The sequence below is a fragment of the Phalacrocorax aristotelis genome, chromosome 12 (assembly GCF_949628215.1).
Source record: "Phalacrocorax aristotelis chromosome 12, bGulAri2.1, whole genome shotgun sequence".
NCBI lineage: Eukaryota > Metazoa > Chordata > Aves > Suliformes > Phalacrocoracidae > Phalacrocorax > Phalacrocorax aristotelis.
Window position 1 is genome coordinate 3,975,171 of NC_134287.1, and position 17,234 is coordinate 3,992,404.

General features: G+C 43.5%; 1 protein-coding gene across 2 annotated transcripts; it reads right to left on the minus strand.

Moving 5' to 3' along the window:
- Positions 1-1,719: 1,719 nt before the first annotated feature.
- LIPA (lipase A, lysosomal acid type) lies at positions 1,720-17,146 on the minus strand. 2 transcript variants are annotated; one of them, XR_012662848.1, is made up of 9 exons: positions 16,721-16,964; positions 14,956-15,076; positions 10,944-11,142; positions 9,461-9,570; positions 8,672-8,808; positions 7,077-7,223; positions 5,798-5,869; positions 3,756-4,714; positions 1,720-3,715 (listed from the first exon to the last, which is right to left on the minus strand). XR_012662848.1 is itself a non-coding variant. In XM_075107844.1 (9 exons), exons 1-9 carry the CDS (start codon positions 16,811-16,813, stop codon positions 3,419-3,421), a joined length of 1,185 nt encoding a protein of 394 aa, XP_074963945.1. In that variant the 5' UTR covers positions 16,814-17,146; the 3' UTR covers positions 1,720-3,418. The 2 variants fall into 2 exon arrangements, 1 of the variants encoding a protein (XP_074963945.1); XM_075107844.1 differs by having other exon boundaries at positions 1,720-3,652; positions 4,643-4,714; positions 16,721-17,146.
- Positions 17,147-17,234: the final 88 nt, after the last annotated feature.

Here is a 17,234-nt window from a genome sequence, read left to right on the forward strand (position 1 = left end):
GCATGAGTTTGTGTTTTATAAGACATCGAAGAAAAGGAGAAGACATTATAAAGGCTTTAATTAGAGCCACGCTCCATTGTATATCAGAAAACCTAGTCAGCCATCAAGGCCTCTCTTTCATATCTTACAGGTTAAAGCCATCTGTAACTTTTCATGTTTCATTTTTCCTTGTACGGCACATTGCCCATAGAGTAATTTATAGAAAAATGGTTTATTTTGTTCCCAAGCTGACAAAACTGTTTCTTGTACAGGGCTCAAGGGAGTGTTCTGCCACCACTTCCTATGCTGAGGCACTCAATGTTGTCTGAGTTGATGTGTAAACTTTTCTCAGTGTTATCGCTAGCTACAGAATCCCTAGTGCAAAAATGCTCTGCGTTGAGCTAGTCTGCCATTCAGGGCGCACCACTGACCTACACGACCTCTACCATCCTTAGGCCTCCTGCATGAAGTGACCAGAGTGCATATACTTGCAGACAACAATTAAAAAAAAAATCCTTTTCAAGCTCCAAACACAACACGTGGACAAAAAACACCTGCCTTGACGTCTGCGTAAGCCCTCGTGTGCCCGGTTGTGTTGTACATCTCTAAGTCGAAGCCCTGGATTGTGCATTCACTTCAGGCGCACACAGGTCTGTGTCTGGCAATCCACCAGCTGAACAGGGACTACTTTCTTCTGGCTTTCTAGCAGAGTCTGATCAAGTCACTAAATGCTGGGACTAAGTCAGCAGAAGGTATCTAATGCCCTCTGTTATGCTACTACACTCTCATATTACCCAAAGCTGATGTTCAGGCAACCTTCAACGTCATGCATATACACCTGTAACACAAAGATTTCTAAAGACAGGCACTAAGTATGTAAGATCTGCTTTGAAAAATGTACCAGACATCACTGCTCATGCTTACTAGACCAAGCTTCTCACTCTTCCCTATGTTCAGGGCATATTCTTTTGCATGTCTCTTTCCACTGACACCTCTCCAAGTTGGTCTCACACAGTGCTTGGAACTTCAGCAAGCTAGGGAGAGCACAGCAGCTCACAATTCCCACAGCCATCCCCGCTCCAGCGCAGCGGAGAAGCTCCATAATGGCTTTTGTGTAAAGCTTCTCCTGTTCTGGCTTTATTTCCAGGCATGCAGGGGGTTCATCAGCTGACAAAGCTGGCAACACATGGGGTTTAATACACCCTGCTATCCCGAGTGCACGTCGACTGCATTCAGAATGCACAGAAAGGTACAGCCTGAGCATATTTATTACTGAAGATGACGAAGGTCAAAAGCTGGGTCAAACGTACCATGGCAAAGATCAGTTCCCTGCCTTACTATGTGGTTAAACGTAATTTATGAGATTACCAGACAGTCCATTAAGCAATCTAATTACCTAAGGTTTAAGAATGTGATACAAGAAGCTTTCCACCATGTCAGTGATTTGAAATGAGCCTCACCTGGAGGCTTAGAAAATGACTCTGTCTTGTGAGCAGTTATTTACTATTGGTACCTTACTTAAGAGTCTCAGAGAAGTCCCCCAGAACAACATGAATGGCCTTTTAGGCTTAAGGAAAGCCTCTTTCAGGACAAAAGTAAAACAGAAGCCTACTTGGCTATTTTACTTTTTAATTGTATTTGTTCTGTGGACGAATAGTTGTGAAAAACAGATCCACCCTTCTGCATTCTGTCGCACAGATTCACGTGAATTCGTGAAACAACAAGAAGTGAAACAACACATCACTCTGAACTCCAAGTTTATTGAAATATCTCAAGCTTAATAAACACGACGCACACGGCTCTTGCTGTATCACATACCCTCACAACTGTGAAGTTAGCCACCTTGGATTCCTACAGAAACTTCCGTGCAGCACAGCCAGGTGAAGCAAACACGGCTGCTACAAATACAAAGCAAACTTAGAGGTCCTGCTAGGAATCGCAACTGCAGTATCATGAACCGCTTTTTCCTTAAACAAAGGCTGAGGATTCCCTGAGTCTGAATTCAGAATTAAAAAAAAACACAAACAAACAAAACCTGATTTATGGCTTGTGCATCTTTTTGCAATTTCTTTGTTTACAAAAAAAAAAAGTTTGCCTCAGTCAGTTTAAAATGCACTATTTTCTATGCCTTGTAGAAAAGGCTTTTTATCCTGTCGGGACTACTGACAGAAATCTGGGTTGAATCCAACCGTGGCACAGAAATTATCATCTGGACTGAGGCAACCGACTCCAGAGGTTGTTCACACATCTACATTTGGCACGGAACTTTTGTGCAATTCAGAGGAGCCGAAGTCCTCTGCACAGTCAACGGGAAGAGCAAGGCACCTCTACTACAGGCAATTACAGCTCCAAAGTCAGACCCCTGAGGCAGGTGTGAATCCTCTCCCCCTATTAAATGGGGGTTTAGCCCCATTTTGAAGTGGAAACTAAGATTAATACTGCTGGGCTTCACAACGGTGGCAAGCACCACACAAGCAGCTAAGAAGTAAACAGGTCTTCAAAGCAGCAGATGATTAAGTCCACACAAATTAAATCACTCAAGCTGAAGAATTAATGCTTTGGCTCCTTCCTCACCAGTAGTATACTGCAGGAGTTTTTCTTTCTAGTCGTTAGTGCAAATAAAACAAAACACAAGTAGGTTATGGCTTTCAAGGAGAATGACATAACCTATTGACAAAGCTAACTGAAAGTGGTATTTCTTTTAACTGCTTCTCTTGTTCCAGGAATCTGCAATGGCAAATAACGATCCTTATCCATAGCTGGTACATGAAACCTGAAAGGCTTCATGGACACCATTAAATCAAGAAAAATGCAGCAACGAATCAGTCCCAAAACAGGAGATTTCAAAGGACAGTGGTGATGATCTCTGGCTTCATGACAGTTCTTCTGGGCAATATTGAAAAAGAACGTCCTCTGATGTAGCTAGCTTGTATGTGATGGCTAAAATAATAACAACGCATCAAAAAGTCGCTAAGTGCTTTTTAAAGTACCAGCACCAAATGGGTCACTGCAGTACAAGGAATACTTCTGAAAGGTACTCAGAAATGGCAACATACTGAGAAACGGCAGTGGTTTATGGTCAGTGAAACACTTATTGTTTTAACTGTCAAGCACCTGAGGTGCTGAACGGACTACCTTGTCTTTCAGACATGTCACTAAATTCATACGCACATGACATACTCCTTTTGAGCAAAGTCACACTGCTGGTTTTTGACTACCGTGCCACTGTGGGCAAAATCAGCAGGACACAGTGAGGATTTCTGCAGGAGAGAGAAACAATACTGAGAAAAACAAACCAAATATTAATCCAATTCAGTAGTCATTGCTGGCATTTTAAAAATGCACCATAAATAAACAATGTAGCATTATTGCCAGAAAAGCATATGTTCCAAAAAAGATGAATTCCTGGTGAACCAATACTCTGAAATACCATGCTGGGTTAGAGGTACTTCCTCATCATGTTAATTATTTCATTATACATGCGCTTAGGTGCATCAAGGCCCCAGATGAAATCCAAATGTTCCCATTCGGGAATGTGTTTGTGGTAAACCAAGTTTGTGATCTGAGTGAGGAGAATAGCAACATCCTTTGGGTCTGCCAGCCAGTCCTGTCCACCAGTCCACACTGCTGTTGGCACAGTCATCTCTTTCACTTTGTAGAAAGGGGGAGTAGACTGAGGAGGTGGAAAGGGAAAACAAAAACATTAGAAAGAACAAGTCTTCAGGGTGATACTACACTGCAGTGTAACATACTAGCAAATGCAAGGGTGATACTACACTGCAGTGTAACATACTAGCAAATGCAAGAAGAACGTGTCAGATTCTGATTTTCTCTTCCTCTCTTGAGCAGCTGGAGATGAAGTCCTGACTCAGCAGAACATGTAACTCCAGGAGTCCTGCAATATTACAGCGTGCATAGCAGTGAAGACGTGGTTTGAGGAGTTTACATGACAGCAGGGTAGCGGAAGCCTCAGAGGACACCCCTCATTCATCTCTAAACCCTAATCAAATACTAAAAGTGACTGCTACTCTAAAAGTATGATACTGCAGTCTTTCCCAGTCACTAAAGTGACAAGGGCAAAATATTGTTAGCATTGCACACAACAATTTAGAAACAAACATGTGCGGAGACCAAACAGGCTGAAGATAAGCAATACAGTCAATGAACTGACAGCCTGTGCCTTATTGTGAGAAGTGCAGTGGGATCTGAGAAGTTGGGCCCTGGAACAGGCTCCCCAGGGAGGCATCACGGCGCCAGCCTGACGCTATTCAAGAACCACTTGGACAAGGCCCTCAGAGACATGTTGTGCATTTGGGGTTGTCCTGTGCAGGGACAGGAGCTGGGCTTGATGATCCTTGTGGGTCCCTTCCAACTCAGGACATTCTGTGATTCTATGATCTCATGATCTAGGCAGACAGGACCACCCTTAAGAAACAGTGTGCCATCACAACTTTGTGTCCAAGCGTAGGCTCCATGCTGACTTAGGACGACCTCAGAGCTCTGTAGTCCTGCCTTTTTCTTTTTTTTGGAAAAGGCAGATCTCCAGTTAGTTACTGGGCAACACTCATGGCTCTTTAGCATGCAGCATGAATGCAGCACCCAGAGAAGTGCCCAAGGACTTTTTTTGTGACCCTCAAGAATTACACCCATAAAAGACGTCTACCTGGTTGTAGTGAGCCATATTTGCAGCCTTGCTTCCCCAGTCATAAGCTTTGAGTTCCCCAGTCTTCACAGCCTAAAAATAAACAAATATTCACACATACAGATAAGAACCGCAACACTTCTATTGCAGGAATAAAAAAAAAAAAAGCATAGGTCATCTGGAGAATTGGCAAAGGCAACTGACACAAGAAAGAGTGAAATGCCAAGTATTAGCAAGGCCAAGTGTCACTGCTTTGCCCAGCGTCACAGGAGTGGGAAACATTAACTAACATTCAATACCATTAGACTTTGTCCCTTAAGATGTCACACTCCTTCATAGCAACAGTAGGAAAGATTAAGGAAAACAGTTCAGTGTGTCCAAAGGCAGCTTGTGGCAGCTCCGTGCTTACTTCTGAAATATTTACCTTGCTGTCTAAATGTATATGAGCACAGCATGGAGCTTTCTTAGAAAGTCTACTCTGTATGATTTACTACCTATTATTTTCCAGAAACAGAAGCCTATATAAGAGGGATCTGGGGAAAAAAAAAGAAGTCTTCACAAGTTTCTTTACAAGGCAACACTCGAGCAGCTATGTACAGCAGAACACATTGCTTCTGAATAGATGACCAAGTCCAGTTACAAGATCACAAGTAGCGCTGAACACTGCTTCCATGGCAAATGTCTGCTCGTGCTTGTCAGCCTGCTGGGCAAGCTTCAGGCACAATAGCATCACAGGCATCAAATCGTGCACTGAGGTGAAATTCAAAACACACTAATCAAATAGAAAATGAAGTCAAACAGAATAGAACAGAACAGAAAGCCTGCTGCTTTTCAGTGGCTAAAAATATCACTTGTAATTGAAACACGGTTTGCTGAAAAGGGAGCAAATGCTTGTTACAGCACCTCCAAGTTAAGTTATTCCATTGCATTATTTGTTGGCCTGAAGTACTGAGAGTTAGCCTACCTTCAAAGAAACAGGGGAGCAGGTGAGCCACCATAAGTCAGTATCAAAGCAGCTGCAGTGAACAGTTGCCATTCTGACAGCTGGAGGTTCCGGAATTTCACTTGGGCTATGCTACATATTATTTTGGCGTTTTATTCCATGTAAATATCAGAGACATCGATAGTCTACACACAAGCTAGGGTCACAGACATTTTAGATTCTGGAAACTCTACCTGGCTCCAGTGGATCATGTTTTGTACAGATGTCCCCGCAGGGCAGTGTGTTGAGTACACGTCCACTCGGCTCTGCAACGAGATAGTTAACGTGGTTTACTCCTCACAGTGCAACAGTGCGACTATTACTGCTTCTTGAACAACTACAGGAAAACTTTCCACTCCTCTTAAAACTGTTATAAACAAAAGTTAACTGGAGCCATATATACAGGTCAGGTAAAAGGTTCAAATATTTTGGGGATTACTTACAATTAACTGCAGAACTTTAAAGCTGAACTTTAAACTTGATAATGACATCCCTCAAGCATTTTTATATATTCAGAATATATTTTAAGTGCTAGTATTGTAAGAATTGGGAGCACATTAACTAATAATTAGATAGACCTCCAGAGAAACTTTGCATTACTCTACACCTAAACTAGTAGCTGTCAGTCCAAAGTGATTCCGAACTTCATACACTTTGAGTTTAAAAGTACGAAATACCATGGGGAAACTTTAATCCTGGCAGAAAAATAAAATATCATCCACCATCAAAACCATGAAAACTGTATGTGCTGGGCAAGAAAACACTGAAAAACTGCACCTTCATCCTGATATAAAACAAAAAATATATTGGTTTTTGCACACAGAATGATGAAAAAAAATATCGCTGATTCTATCTTACTCCAGTAAAAAAAATCCTCAGCCTTCATCCACCTGTGGGTAAACTAATGCCAGCTTCTACTGATTTCAGGGAGTTAGAAACACTTTAAGAAGCATTATGAAAAAAGGCTGTCTCATGCCAGTTGCTGTTAACTATCTTTTAGATAACAAAAAAATCCTGTGAACAAGTCCTTTGGAACTAGAACCACAGATGAAGCCATCAGCAGGGTCAGAAATTGGTCCCAGATAAAATAATTGCACACGTCCACTGAGAGACCAGAAAACTTCAACAGTTCTCTTGAAAATGGTTGAAAACTGTATCTTTTTTCCTCACTTCCTTGCAAAAGGAATTAAATACTTGCACCATCATATTAATTTGCTTCTCTTACCCACTTCCTCAACAGATATAAAATAATGTATTTTAGCTTTCCAGTAACATTTTAAACAGTTAATTCTATCCATCCGAGCCAGGCAACTACACCTATACCAAGGAAAGATATTAATCCAAACTCATTATAATGAAGAAGGCATTAGGTGTTTTCTAATTACCCGTGAAGGGCAATCAGTACAGTGATAAACAGTCAATACTATGTTAGAGTACACAATAACTCAGCTATTAAAAGTCACCAAAACATACCATATTCAAGTTTCTCTCATTAAAACCACACAGAAGGAAGAATACGTTGCCGCATAGGTCATCAAGTATTCTGTGGGTGCAAACGTGAGTAGCAAGCCACTTCAGCACAGAATTCTGAGGGAGGAATTGTTTCTTTCCAAACATCTTCTACAAAATAACAAACACATAGGAGAAACATGTAATGACATAGAATGACATGGGTTTAGTTTTTATACTACAACTTTCTTGAGGTAATTAGTTCTGTTTGCACTAGTGACAGGTGTGTCATGTGAAAATGATTTATTTCCTTATCAACCTTGTTTACAGCCCAATGGGAAGGTCATGGCTAGGGCTTCTGCTAGAAATGAGGCAGTCCATTACCCTCACAAAAATTATGTGGGAACTGGGACTACCATTAAAGAATTCCAAACCTAACCTTCAACTCTAATCAGTTTTAAATTCAGTATTTTATGGGACTACTACACAGCTTCTTGTAATCAGACTTGTTTAAGGCTAAAATATTTTAAGCTGCATCTGCTAATGTTAAATGGCCTTGTACTTGCCACTTCCTCTCTTCAAACCACATAAGAAGAACAAGTTGCATAAGCTGTGGTGGACACTTCATCTTCATAAGTATTTTTAAAACTTCCAGTGGCCCACTGGGCACTTCCCTGACAAGTGACACAGCTCTTTAAAGATCCACCTGACCCATGGGTTTGTGGTTGTCACGTACTTCTGCACTATGGTTTTGTTTTTGCAAGTCACCATGAGAATCAAGCTCCTCAGCACAACACGAACGTCTGCACAGGGCACTGATCAGCTACTATCCTCATTAGACAAAGTTCATTACACAAGGGACAGGAGACCACAGTTGTTAGTATCACTTTCATGTATCTGCCTTTGGAGCAGGAAACTAATAATGCAAACAGACATACATTGAATATGTACAAGGTAAGCTAGAGAAGGGTTTCTCTCACAGGACGAGCAGCTCTGGGTGGTGGAAAGAAAAGTGACGATTAAAAAATGACACATAGCAGGGTGTTCACAATGTCTGTCTTCAGGCACTTACTGCAGCCTGCCAGTCTGCCTACATTCCCTTTGAGGTTAATGGGGAAAAGTAAACTCCTCCAGAGGATGATTCACAGCATCTAAATAAAGCTGCTGCTCTTAATCACCCTCTGAAGGATCCTCTTCTAATACTCAATGGTAACTTGTGAAACAAATCTGTTAAAGTTCATGACAATTCAATAGCGTTCTATATAAAGCTATCATATGACTCTTCTAAAACAGGCCAACTATTTCATTAATCATGTGATTTCTGGAGTGTAACTTCTAGAAACATGTAAATGGAAAAACATAATTTTATTCCATGTATTAAGTCGTAGCTGTAAAATACTACTTTAACGCAGATGATGCAAATTGTCTCATTAGACAGCAGTAAAGCCAGAGAAGCCACTGCTTACTTCCATTATTAGCATTATTATGGAAAAGCTGGCCCAGTATTCCTGTCAAACATGTTGATCTAGTCACAGCTATTAACATTCTTTGCTATGCTGTTCCCACCTAGAAAGGGGGACACCTCACGCAGCTTAAAACATTGACACTGAAATACAAACCTTGAACAGCAGGTCGGGAAACGCTCCCAGTTTCGCCAGGGGGCTAGTGGCAAACTTGACTGTAGCTACTGGTGCCAAGGCAAAGAACATTTTGATTTTCTTAGCCAGCTGTGGCAAAGTTGAAAAAGCAATGAAAGCTGTAAATAATATGAGAATAATTAACAAACCTCATTGACACAAGTTAGATGAGAATTTCACCTGGCAGTGATTCTATAAAATCTAATAGATGTTGAGTGTGCACAAGTATTTTTAGATTAATGGTTTATTAATTAATTATTAACTGTTGTCTCTAGGATCAGCTTAGATATTTTAAATTAATCTAGTTACTAAGGAACACAAATAAAATGAGGTACATAAATAAGAAGAATTCATTTTCTTCTGAAAAACAAGTTCATGCTAACAAACCAAACACTCTTCCAACCCTTTCTATCTGCAGGTCTAAACGCACCTGAGCCAGGCCTTACATACAGGAAAATATTCAGGAAATGGGAATCCTCATTCTGCATGTCTGATGGTTCTAATTTTATTATGCACAGTTTACCAATTTATTTTAATAGAAACTGTACTGCTGGCTAGCTGTGACTTCAATTTGCCACTTCAAGAGCTTCCCATTTTAAGTAAACACCGAAAGATTAAGTCTTTTCAATGTTGATGAATATTCCAGGAAGCAGCTAAAAACCAGAAGCAGTAGATTTCAAAAGCCCTGTTTCTTGATCATTAAACCACCTATGTGGAACTTGATATTACTTCAAACACAATATATTCTAATAAATGCATGTCTTCACATACCCATTGTGGTACCCTGTGAATGGCCAACATAGAATACTTGTTCCTGGCCAGTCTTCTTCAAAATAAAGTCCACTGATGCTGGAATGTCATACTTGGCCATTTCATCAAAGCTACAAAGCAAAGATAAGAAGTCAGTTGCGTAAGTGAAGTTACGAGCATGGAACAGCTGCACAGAGCTTTACTGCACTGCAGGTCAGTTGTCTGCACATAAAGAAAAGCTTCCTTTGGAGGAAGCAGAACACTCTGGTGGTTGAGTCTTCACACCAAGCACAAATGAAAGCAATTAATAATCCAGTTGGCAGCCAGTCACAAGTGGTGTTCCCCAGGGCTCAGTGTTGGGGCTGGTCCTGTTCAATATCTTCATCGATGATCTGGATGAGGGGACTGAGTGCACCCTCAGTAAGTTTGCAGATGACACCAAGCTGTGTGGAAGTGTCGATCTGCTCGAGGGCAGGAAGGCCCTACAGAGGGATCTGGGCAGGCTGGATCGATGGGCTGGAGCCAATGGTATGGGATTCAACAAGCCCAAGTGCCGGGTCCTGCACTTGGGTCACACCAACCCCAGGCAACGCTACAGGGCTTTGGGCAGAGGGGCTGGGAAGTGCCCGGCGGAGAAGGCCCTGGGGGTGCTGGCTGACAGCCGGCTGGGCATGAGCCAGCAGTGCCCAGGTGGCCAAGGAGGCCACCAGCCCCCGGGCTTGTGTCAGCACTGGTGTGGCCAGCAGGAGCCGGGCAGGGATGGGGCCCCTGTGCTCGGCACTGGGGAGGCCCCACCTCGAATGCTGTGTTCAGTTTTGGGCCCTTCAGTACAAGAAGGACATCGAGGTGCTGGACCGTGTCCAGAGAAGGGCAACGGGGCTGGGGCAGGGTCTGGAGAGCAGGTCTGATGAGGAGCGGCTGAGGGAGCTGGGGGCGTTTAGCCTGGAGGAGGGGAGACCTTATTGCTCTCTACAACTACCTGAAAGGAGGTTGTAGCGATGCGGGGGTCGGACTCTTCTCCCTAGTAACAAGTGATAGGACGAGAGGAAATGGCCTCAAGCTGCACCAGGGGAAGTTTAGGTTGGGTATTAGGAAAAACATCTTCACTGAAAAGGTTGTCAAGCATTGGAACAGGCTGCCCAGAGAGGTGGTGGAGTCTCCATCCCTGGAAGTATTTAAAAGAAGGGTAGACGTGGTGCTTGAGGATATGGTTTAGTGGTGGACTTGGCAGTGACAGGTTAGTGGTTGGACTTGATGATCTTAAGGGTCTTTTTCAACCTTAATGATTCTTTGATTCTGCTGACCATGTATGAAGGCTCTCTCAGGATGCTACACTGACCATAAAATTCCCCTTTACTGCCCCTACATATGTGATAGCACATGTAACTGGAAGAAAAAATCTTGCACATTCACAATGTGACTCAACTGAGATGATGGGCAAAGAGAGGGAAAAGAAGGCTGCTCACAAACAGCATGTGTAGTTTCTCTAGCAAGACAAGGATACCTGAAAACCCAGAATTCTTCTTGCTTCACTGTAAAGTGTGTATGTTTCCTGGACCAGGTGTTCCCTCTGCTGTTTCCCAGCCATACGTCATAGCCAGCATCTGCCAGCATAAAGCCGAGGCTGTTGTAATCCAAGTTTGTGATCCAGTTGCTGGCATCTGCAAGCAAACCATGCTGCAGAAACACAGCTGGCCTTGGACCTGAAAAATAAAGCATTTATCATAGCTTCCTGTTCATCTGGAATTGAATGTCTAGGAAGAATTCAAGGAAGTTATTGAAAGTCTGCTTTAGATTTGCACTTTGAATATTTAACCTACTTGACTTAATCTACTAAGATTAGCAATTTGTATAATATTCAGAATGCCATGAAATCACGTGTTTTTACAAAAAGCTACTTTTTATCATTAGGGATTTTAAACTAACAACTTGTTAGTTTCCTAACTAGGGCAAAAGACTCCTTGAAGTTCAAAACAGACAGCAAACGTGCAATAAGCAAACATGAGAAAAGCAGGAGCTACAAGAAAAATACAGGTAGCCCTTACAACTGTGTCAAGCTCACAAACGCTCGGCAAAGCGGCCCAAGCACAGAGACAGCTAAACTGCTTATGACCCTTGCCCTGCCCCTAAACCTGGGGAAGGCATTCCCACATCTGTGTTACTGAGATCTTGGTCTTCCAGCTAAGTCAATGCCAAACTAGGGAGCTGAGCTGTGGAAATCTCTGCAACTGGTACTGATATTACCTCTATGCAACTCCCTTCCGTTCCAAAGCTCTGGCAGAACCTGAAGAGAAGTATGAGTAGCCAACAAGGGAATCTGTTTCAAAGGACTTTCTCCCCTTGACTTAAGTAGTGAAAAGAACCACAGTCAAAACCCAGGCGGAATTTAGGAAGCCTCTTTCCTGACCTCCCCATCCTGAAAAGGGAAATGACACCTTTATGTGGAAAACATTAAAAAACCTGAAGGTTCCTGCTACTACACAAAGAAAATACTTTAACATAGAACGCTTTAGGAGGAGCATGGCCATCAGAAAATCCAGAGACCTGACTCCGGGTCTTGCAGTAGCACAGGTGTTTTAGGGGTTTCTTTTCTGCTTTAATAACTGAAATCTGATAACATGGTAACTTTATCTCAATGACAGAGATTACTCAGGAATTTACCTCCTCCAATGACACATCACTCTACTACAACACTAACTCACACAATACTTCCTCCATTGATAATTTAGACTTGGATCTTTCAGCAGAAACAGCCAAATCACAACTGTTTCAGTCACCTACACGCTCCATTCCAGGTCAAGTCCATGAATGTTTGCTGTGGGTTCCAAAATCCAAATTAGCAATATTCCTCCCTCCTGGCAAGCTTTATGGTCATCATGAGGAACCCTTTCAGTGCCTGCTTTTCCCATTCTGTTAAAAAAAACATGTTGTGGCATACTGCCCCTGCAACCAGAGCACATCTCCAGCAGTGCCAAACCAGCACTGGAGACAGCAGTTCAACACAACTGTTTACTCCTCCGCAGTAATACTTCATTGCCTTATGAAGGGTGTGCAAGATTTTCAAGCTTAACGTTAAATTTGTTTTCAGTAACGTTCCCTTTTAGCTTTGATACCTTCTTCCTTTTTACTAAACTCAGATCAACCAACTTCTAATTTTTTGAAGAACAGGCTCTCCTCAAGCTGCTACTTGCATGCTTCATAACATAGGAAGGAGAAAACTATTTAACTGCTTGAACGCTTTAGTTCCGCTCTCCTATTAGCCTCCAAGTTCTCCCAGTTCCTTTTTCACTTTCCCAAGCAGTCACCAGATCTGCACAAGAATTGCACAATCATATGACAAAACTGACTTGGGCAATAATAATTTTGTATCACCTCTGATCCTAATACCCAGAAGGGTCCTTAAACTACCCTTCCTGCTATACAACATCTTGCTCTCTTCACTGCACCCTCAAGAAGTTGAAGACAAACTTATTTCCATCCCCTTCTTACCCATGCTATGCAATTGCTTTAGACTTTTAGTTAAAACTAAAACCAAAAATCACTGATGTTTTGATTTTAGCTTCTCTGGACATTTTCCCTGTTTTTTTTTTTTTTTTTTTTTTTTTCAGTTGAAGAACTGTAGGCTTTGTTCCAAAACATCATGTGATACATAATTCCAAGGGTTCCTATTCACATTATGCAGGTATTGCAAAAGAAGACTTATGAGATATATACACTAAGTCAGCAGTAACACATCGTTGGTATCTTTCTCAGGAAAGATACCAAGTCTATAAAAACTTAAGATCAACATGAACTTTGAAATCTTCATTCTTCTAGGAGATCACACTTCCCCAAATGTGCTCAGTAGTTGTTGTTTTTAAAATTAAAGCACTTTGCAAAACATGAACTTGGGGTCGACGGTGTGGCAAGGGGAATGTGGAGAATTCCCACAGGTCAGGAAACTTCTGTTTGCTTATGTCATCGATGAAGGATTTGACAAAAATCAACAGGTACAAAGGCAGCCTGTCTTTTTCCTGTAGGCTTCTCTGAAATTCTTAAGTACAAAGACACCTGCCAGGTTTGCCTGGCCTCATCCACGCACTGATCTTTACACACCCACCTTGTGAGAGACAGCGGACAGTGCAAACATCCTAACTCATACAAAACCAACAGATAAGGTCAGGAAGACTGTTGCTTGGCCTTTGGGAGAGGAAAGGGTTTTTCCACAGCTCTTGTCACACCCAAGGCTACAGGACACTCACTGATTTCTTTTGTGAGTTCCATGTTTTCACCTCTCATCCTAGGTTTTTTTCAGTCCCAAGAGTTCCGAGGCAGTCCTTAGAATGTGTACAGTTTCTATGCAAACAGGCTGCTGCTGCATGCATGCGATTGTCTGTAGGATCTTTTATAAGGGGTGGCGACAAGTCTGATACCAAATTCAGCCATTGCTGTTCAAATACACTGTTAATTCCATATGCAGTGTACAAGAATAGCAAGTCCAAGACTATGTGTCTCCTCTTCCACATATATTTGTCTCATTTTTTAAATCATTCCAACACCCAGTCCTTGCAAAAACCTCTGCCTATATCACTCCCTTTGTTTTAGCTTACATTTCCCCTATCCTTCCTCTCCCCCACCTCCTCACCTGTCCACCCCCTGCATCCCTTCCATGGCTTTATATCAGCTTTCACAGTAATTATTACAGCTTGTAACAGTGCTCTGGTGGCACATACCAATGCTCCTCCCAGTTCCCCATCAAATCACATCCATAAAACAACCTGGTCTGGGCTGACTGTTGTCAACTACCTGTTACATATACTAAGTTGCAGTGTATTTCTTTATATATTGTACTCAAAACATTCTGAAGGGATTTTATCTTACTGCATGGTTTTACCTATTTAAGCAGCTGCATAAAATAGGACACCCCAGTGGCATGCCGTATTGGTCTGGCTTGTACCCTACTGCAAAGGGAGCTGCAGAGAGGTTAAAATTAACAAAAGATTTCTCATTTTATGCAGAAATCAAGCAGTAATTACTCTGTAAACATCCTAGTGGGAACTCTTGTGCCTTAGTTATATTTCACCAAAAGAGGCATGTGAACTGCCCTTACTTCTGAAAACGGTCAGGCATTTTTAACTTATTTGTTATAAAGAAGCATTTTTTAAAGTGAGGTTTGAGATAACCCAGCAACGTTACAATCAATCTCTTTTCAGGAGACTTTATTACTTAAAAAACCCAAGAAATCTCAACCCTCATTTTCCACTTCCTAGCAAATCCAGGCCTCTCAGCCCCTCAAAAAAGATCAAACGATGGGCTTGTATTCATGTCACAAAAAGACAACTAACTCCTCTCTTCCTTTACTCAAGTCACTCTGCATGTGCCTAATCTATTTTGGCCATAACATTCACCAACAAGCCAGTCTAACTGCACAGGTCATATAGTCTTTAATCTTTTTCTGGATTATTACAGGAGAAAAAGTTTTGTAACTCAGAGCTTTTTCATGTCTTCCCATTTTTCCAAGCAGACATAAATCTTACCTTTGCTCCTCTCACTGCCTTTTCTTCCATAAGGAATTCTGTTAATGGAAAGGATGTACCCATCTTCTGTCGTCACTTCATACTCCTCACTAGGGTATCCCCTGAAGGTAATAATTTGACTCTGAAGAAAGAAAATAAACCACCTCTGAGTCAGACTGCCAGCCTCCTCTGTTCATTAACACGTGCAAAGTACTCCAGGTTCCTTCCAAAGAGGCAGAGGTGAAATTAAAGGATGTGGTACGAAAAAGCCTTACCGCCCACCTATTCAATGCAGACTTATCCCAGTGCTGAGTCAGGAACTAGCCAGAGCACAAACCTTATCCTAGGAATTTGGAAGGACTCCCTAGCCTGTCCCCATCCATTGCCATATTAGTTCCTCACACGCTGCTTACAGTGAGAAAGGAGACTGAAGCATTGAAAAGGAGATTATGATAACAGGGTGAAACATTGAGACGTGGATTGGCAGACAGAATTTGAAACTGCTTGCTCTCAAGGAAAGCAGTATCTTCCAGTAACAAACAAGTGAGGACAGCAAAAAGCCCCTGGCACCACAATGGCGTATGGAAGGAGGGAAGAGTTCATCTCTCCTTAAGGTAAAGGCTTCTTCAAACACACTTCAGATTTATATCTGAACTTTACATTGAATTCTCTGTTATACAGAGGACACTATCATGTTTAGGCAATGTGCTGAAATGAACCACAAACACAGCGGCTTTAAAACACTACGGTCACGCTCTTCACATGCGAGAGCTGCCGACATTGCCACCTCAGCTCGTGGTTTCATGGGCCATTTCTTACTCACCTTTCTCCTCAACCCTTATGCCTATTGCAGAGCTCTCAGGTGACTTTGCTGACAAGCCAAGGAAAATAATAATTAAAAAACCCCAACACATGTTCAACAATCTGATTTCATTAATAAGTTTATCTCCCATCTCTTATGTGTTGGGCTTTATGTTATTTTCCTTTGATGTAACTCCATTAGGACAGAGAACTTGCTATTTAACTGGTTTCATGACACCAGCCGTGCCTTGAGAAAATATAAGATGCCAGCCACGATCAGAGTTCTACTCTTAGGCTACCTGGCAAGGAAGAGAAGCATTTAATTAAACATGCGGTTTCTTTTAAATATACCTTTAATCATCCACAGTGACATTAACATTCCAAAATTATTCCAAGGCTAAATTCCATTCAAATGCTACTAGCCTTAGACTAAATTACTATTTTCAGCCATTGAAATTCTATTTAGACGACACTGACGACTCAAGCACTTCTTTTCTTACAGACTTTAAGCACGTTTAGCTTCAAGTATCTTCTCACACATAGAAGAAAATGGCACAGTTTAGATGGGGGCGAGGAAAGAGCAACACCAGTTACTAACAGCAAGTACCTTCTGGAGTTGGCTGTTGCAGCAGAAGGAGAGTAAAGAGAGTAAGTGCCAAGTGGGGAGAAAAGCAGTCGTGGGGAGGAACACGGGAGGGCCGTGCTGGCAGCACGGGCGTGCTTCACAAGCATCCGCTTTTCTAGCGGTTAAGAGAGTGTCCTGACCAGCAAAAAGCACAGGTCTGCATCAGAAAATACCCGAGAGACCAGCCACGGGGCAACGGGGGGCCGAGAAGGACGTGGAAGGGGGAGAAGCGGCGGGCGGCGCTAAGAGGCGGGTGTCAGCGGCACCCGCTGCCGGGCTCGAAGCCTCCCGGGGCGTCCCCCGCGGCCTCGCCCCGTTTCAGCCCCACGGGCACCATCCCCTCACCGCCGCCCCACTCACGATGTTCATGTTCGTTTCGGGGTCCACATTTCTCCTCCCGCTAGCGAAGGCGATGCTTTGCAGCAGGAAAGCGGCGACCACCAGGCCCCGCATCCTGAGGGAAGGAGGCGAGAGGCCGCGGCGAAGCAGAACCGGGCGCTGGGGCGGCAGCGAGCGGCTCCCGCCCCAAAGCGGCTTATGTGCCGCCTCCGCCGGGCGCGGCGACCGCCACGGGGCGGCGTGACAGGGGCGGGGAAGGAGGCGGCGGCGGCGTCCAGCCCCGAGCGGCTGAAGGAGGGCGGCCGGCCCGCCGCACGCCGCCGCCGGGCCGGGCTGGGCGCCCGGGTGTGTCCCGCAGCCCTGCGCCTCCCCCTTAGGGGTGGCTACGGAGCCGGCCGGCGGCGGGCCGGGCCGCTCCCCGCCCTGAGCGCCCGCCGCGGCGGGAAGTGGGCGCTGGGCCGGCGGCGCCGCTCAGGCCATGCGGCGCAGCCTATCGGCCGGCGGCAGGGCCCACCCGGCCCGCCCCGCCGGGCCC